The sequence below is a fragment of the Temnothorax curvispinosus genome, unplaced genomic scaffold (genome assembly GCF_003070985.1).
Source record: "Temnothorax curvispinosus isolate PA1 unplaced genomic scaffold, ASM307098v1 QBEX01006829.1, whole genome shotgun sequence".
NCBI classification, from domain to species: Eukaryota; Metazoa; Arthropoda; class Insecta; order Hymenoptera; family Formicidae; genus Temnothorax; species Temnothorax curvispinosus.
The window spans coordinates 1-3481 of record NW_020216609.1 but is presented as its reverse complement, the minus strand read 5'-3'; the positions used below and the strand labels follow the sequence as shown (position 1 = coordinate 3481).

General features: G+C 40.1%; 1 protein-coding gene across 1 annotated transcript; it reads right to left on the bottom strand.

Annotated features, from left to right (window-relative positions):
* Positions 1-636: 636 nt before the first annotated feature.
* Positions 637-2373, bottom strand: LOC112456432. Its single transcript, XM_025018962.1, has 2 exons — positions 1976-2373; positions 637-1896 (listed from the first exon to the last, which is right to left on the bottom strand). The coding sequence occupies exon 2, from the start codon at positions 1760-1762 to the stop codon at positions 656-658; it is 1107 nt and encodes a 368-aa protein (XP_024874730.1). The 5' UTR covers positions 1763-1896; positions 1976-2373; the 3' UTR covers positions 637-655.
* Between the last annotated feature and the right edge of the window lie 1108 nt (positions 2374-3481).

Sequence of the window (3481 nt, the reverse complement as noted above, 5' to 3'; positions counted from 1 at the left end):
ATTAGGCTTGTTCCAGAATAGGATAACTGGAATTCTCTCATCTGAGTATACTTATAAAGTATAAAGACTATGCAAGGGATCCTCGTCCTTCCAACGATATATCTCGGGATTAATGGCCGCCCTCGTCTTTATTTTCGGAATTTTCTCGTTTTCCTTCTCGGCAATCAGAAAGTCCAGAGACGAAGTTTCGTCTTTTCCAATCCGTAATGTAGCTGTATATAACAGCTCTCTGCTTCCTCAGAAACCGGGATATTAATGATTCTACCAATATATAGAAGTAGCGTATCCACGCAATATTTAAGCAAAAATGATATATGCTCACTCGTTGAGCGTCCGAAAAGAAGTGACGACGAGAACGTCGTTGTTTGCGCGGTAAAGTCCGGGAACGCCTGCGCGTTAGCGTTGCGCACGAATTTAGAAAGAAACACGACACATGCGTTTTAGACGGATGTCTAGCAGCGCGACTACATCAAAACGCTGCTCGATAGATAGCGCGCTTACGGGATGTCGATAACAAGTAAATTAAACTATATGGATAGCTTTCTGCTCATGGCTCTGTTTTACCCTAAGCTGCTTTGCCCGTCATTACCCTCAATGCTGAAAAACACTAGTTTCTAAACATTTCCCCCCGCCTTCGTTAACTATAGTTAGCGAACTAATTTTGTGACTCATTTGGGAGGATAGGAAGTGGACAGACTTTGACTATTGGACGTTTTAAAACTGAATTCTGTGTACGAACAGAAACAACTCGTATTAGGCCATCCTGGCCTGGATAGGTTTTGGTGATTCTGCCGAGAGGCCATTTGGATGGAGGATATCTCTCGTCTAAGACCAGAACTAGAGAACCTTCCTTTATAGACGAGGAAGTTTGGTTCCATTTATATATAGATAGGTAACGTTGAAGGCATTCCTTAGACCATCTTGACCAAAAGCAGTCTAACATTTGACGAGTACGTTTCCATCGAGATAGTTGAGAAATTTTAACATTTTCGAGCGAAGGCTCAGGTACTATCGAGAGTGAGTCACCTACCAAAAAATGACCTGGCGTCAATGCAGTGAGATCATCGGAGTCATCAGTTAAAGGACTTAACGGTCTAGAGTTAAGGATAGCTTCAATTTGAATTAATAAAGTGTTCATGTCTTCATAGGTTAGTACAGATTCACCTAGAACTCGTTTCAGATGATATTTCACAGACTTGACTCCAGCCTCCCACTTACCTCCGAAGTGAGGTGCAGAAGGTGGATTGAAAAGCCATTGCGTACCATCATTTGCAAGCAGAGTTGCTAACTCATTACATTCTCTTGACGAGGATTGAAATAATCGTTGTAATTCGGCATCTGCTCCTTTGAAATTTGTTCCGCAGTCACTTCTCAGAGTTGCACATATTCCTCTTCTCGAGGTGAATCTTTTATAGGCAGCGATAAAAGCCTCCGTAGTGTAATCCGTTACTAGTTCAATATGAACAGCAGATGTAGCTTCACACACAAATAGTGCTATATAACCTTTATAGGTACGAGCGTTTTTTCCTCTCCAAGTTTTTAGTGGAATAGGACCAGCGTAGTCAATTCCGGAATGTAAAAAGGCTCGAGAAGGGGTAATTCTCTCTACTGGGAGTTGACCCATTAATTGTTGAGCTCGTCGTTGTCTATACCGAGCGCACTTAACGCAATTGAGAATGAATGATCTTACTGGAGCCCGCCCTCCTATAATCCAATATTCATTTCGAATAGTTGCTAATGTAAGTTGAGTTCCTCCATGCATGGTGCGCGAATGAGCATCTGCTATTATCAGAGAAGAAAGAGGTGAACTCTTAGGTAAAATTATAGGATGTTTTTCGTCGGCCGATAAAAGAGAGAATTTGAGACGACCTCCGACTCTGAGTAGACCTTGATTATCTAAAAAAAGGGGTTAAACGTAAAAGAGAATCTGATTTGTGCAAGGTTTGTACATTAAATATGAGATTAAGTTCCTTACGAAAGGATGATTTTTGAACTAACGAAATCCAATAGAGTTTGGCTTTTTCAATTTCTTGAGTAGTTATCGGATCGGTTATGGTTAAATGGAATGATTTGCGGAATCTCGCTACTATTCTAAGACACCATGCAGTAATGCGCAATAATCTAGTCAGGCTAGAATAACGAGTAAGAAGAGACCAAGTATTTTCTGATGTAGTACTAACACCGACGGAAACTTTGATTAACCGTTCTTCGAGATCACTTTCAATAGGAATGACTTTAGATGTTAGAGGCCAGTTAGAAGCATCTTGCTGTAGCCACGGTGGTCCCGTCCACCAGTCTGTACGTTCTAATAATTGAGAAGGTGATAAGCCTCGTGTAGCAAGATCTGCTGGATTTTGAATACCAGGAATCAATTTTCATTTAACTTGTGGTAGGGTTTCTTGTATGAAACATACTCTATTTTGAATAAATTCCTTCCATCGGGAAGGATGGTTTGAAATCCATGTTCGAGCTACCTCAGAGTCAATCCAACCAAAGATAGGTAGATCAAGTCGTTCGAGTACTGATAAAATTTGAGCCATTAGCTTAACAAGCAAAACGGCTGCAGATAATTCAAGTCTTGGTATTGTCAGCTTCTTCAAGGGAGCAACTTTAGTTTTTGATGCCACCAATCTAATAGTTACAAGTCCCTTTTGAGATACAGATCGTATATAAACGACGGCTGCCATAGCTTTTGATGAGGCGTCACAGAATCCGTGAATTTCGAGTTCATCCTTGATTTGAAATCCAAGCCATCTTGGAAATGTGAATTTTGGCATTTCTTGTAGTTGTCGAATAAAATTCATCCATTTGTCAGAGAGAGAGAGGAAGGGAGTTCCTCATCCCATCCGAGTCCATTTGCCCATAGTTTTTGAATAAATATTTTAGCTTGAATTGTAACAGGTGAGAGAAGCCCTAAAGGATCAAACAATTTAGCTATTGTCGATAAAATTGTTCTCTTAGTAATAGTAGGAGGAGTAGTCAAATTTAATGTAAAGTGGAATTGATCGATAGAGGGTTGCCAGCACAATCCAAGAGCATAAACCATAGTAGATTCATCAATTTGAATCGAATGTACATTTATGCGGTGTTCAAATGGAATAAATTCAAGAATTGCGGAATTATTACTAATCCATTTCCTTAGTGGAAAACCCCCCGCCATACAGAGCTGGTCAACTTGTTGGACAACCGACTTGGCTTCTTGGATCGTGTCGGCGCCTCCGAAGAAATCGTCCATATAACGACCCTTTTTTACTGTAGGAAGAGCTAGTGGAAAACGATGTCCTTCATCATGTATTAGCTGAATAAATGAACGCAAAGCTAGAAAAGGTGCACTAGTTAGTCCATAAGTAACGGTTATGAGAGCAAAAATGATAATGATTTTAGTTAATTGTTCCATCCACAGAATTCTTTGGAAGTTTCTATCTTCTGGGTGAATTAAAATTTGTCGGTACATTTTTTCGATATCAGTGAAAAAGACAAA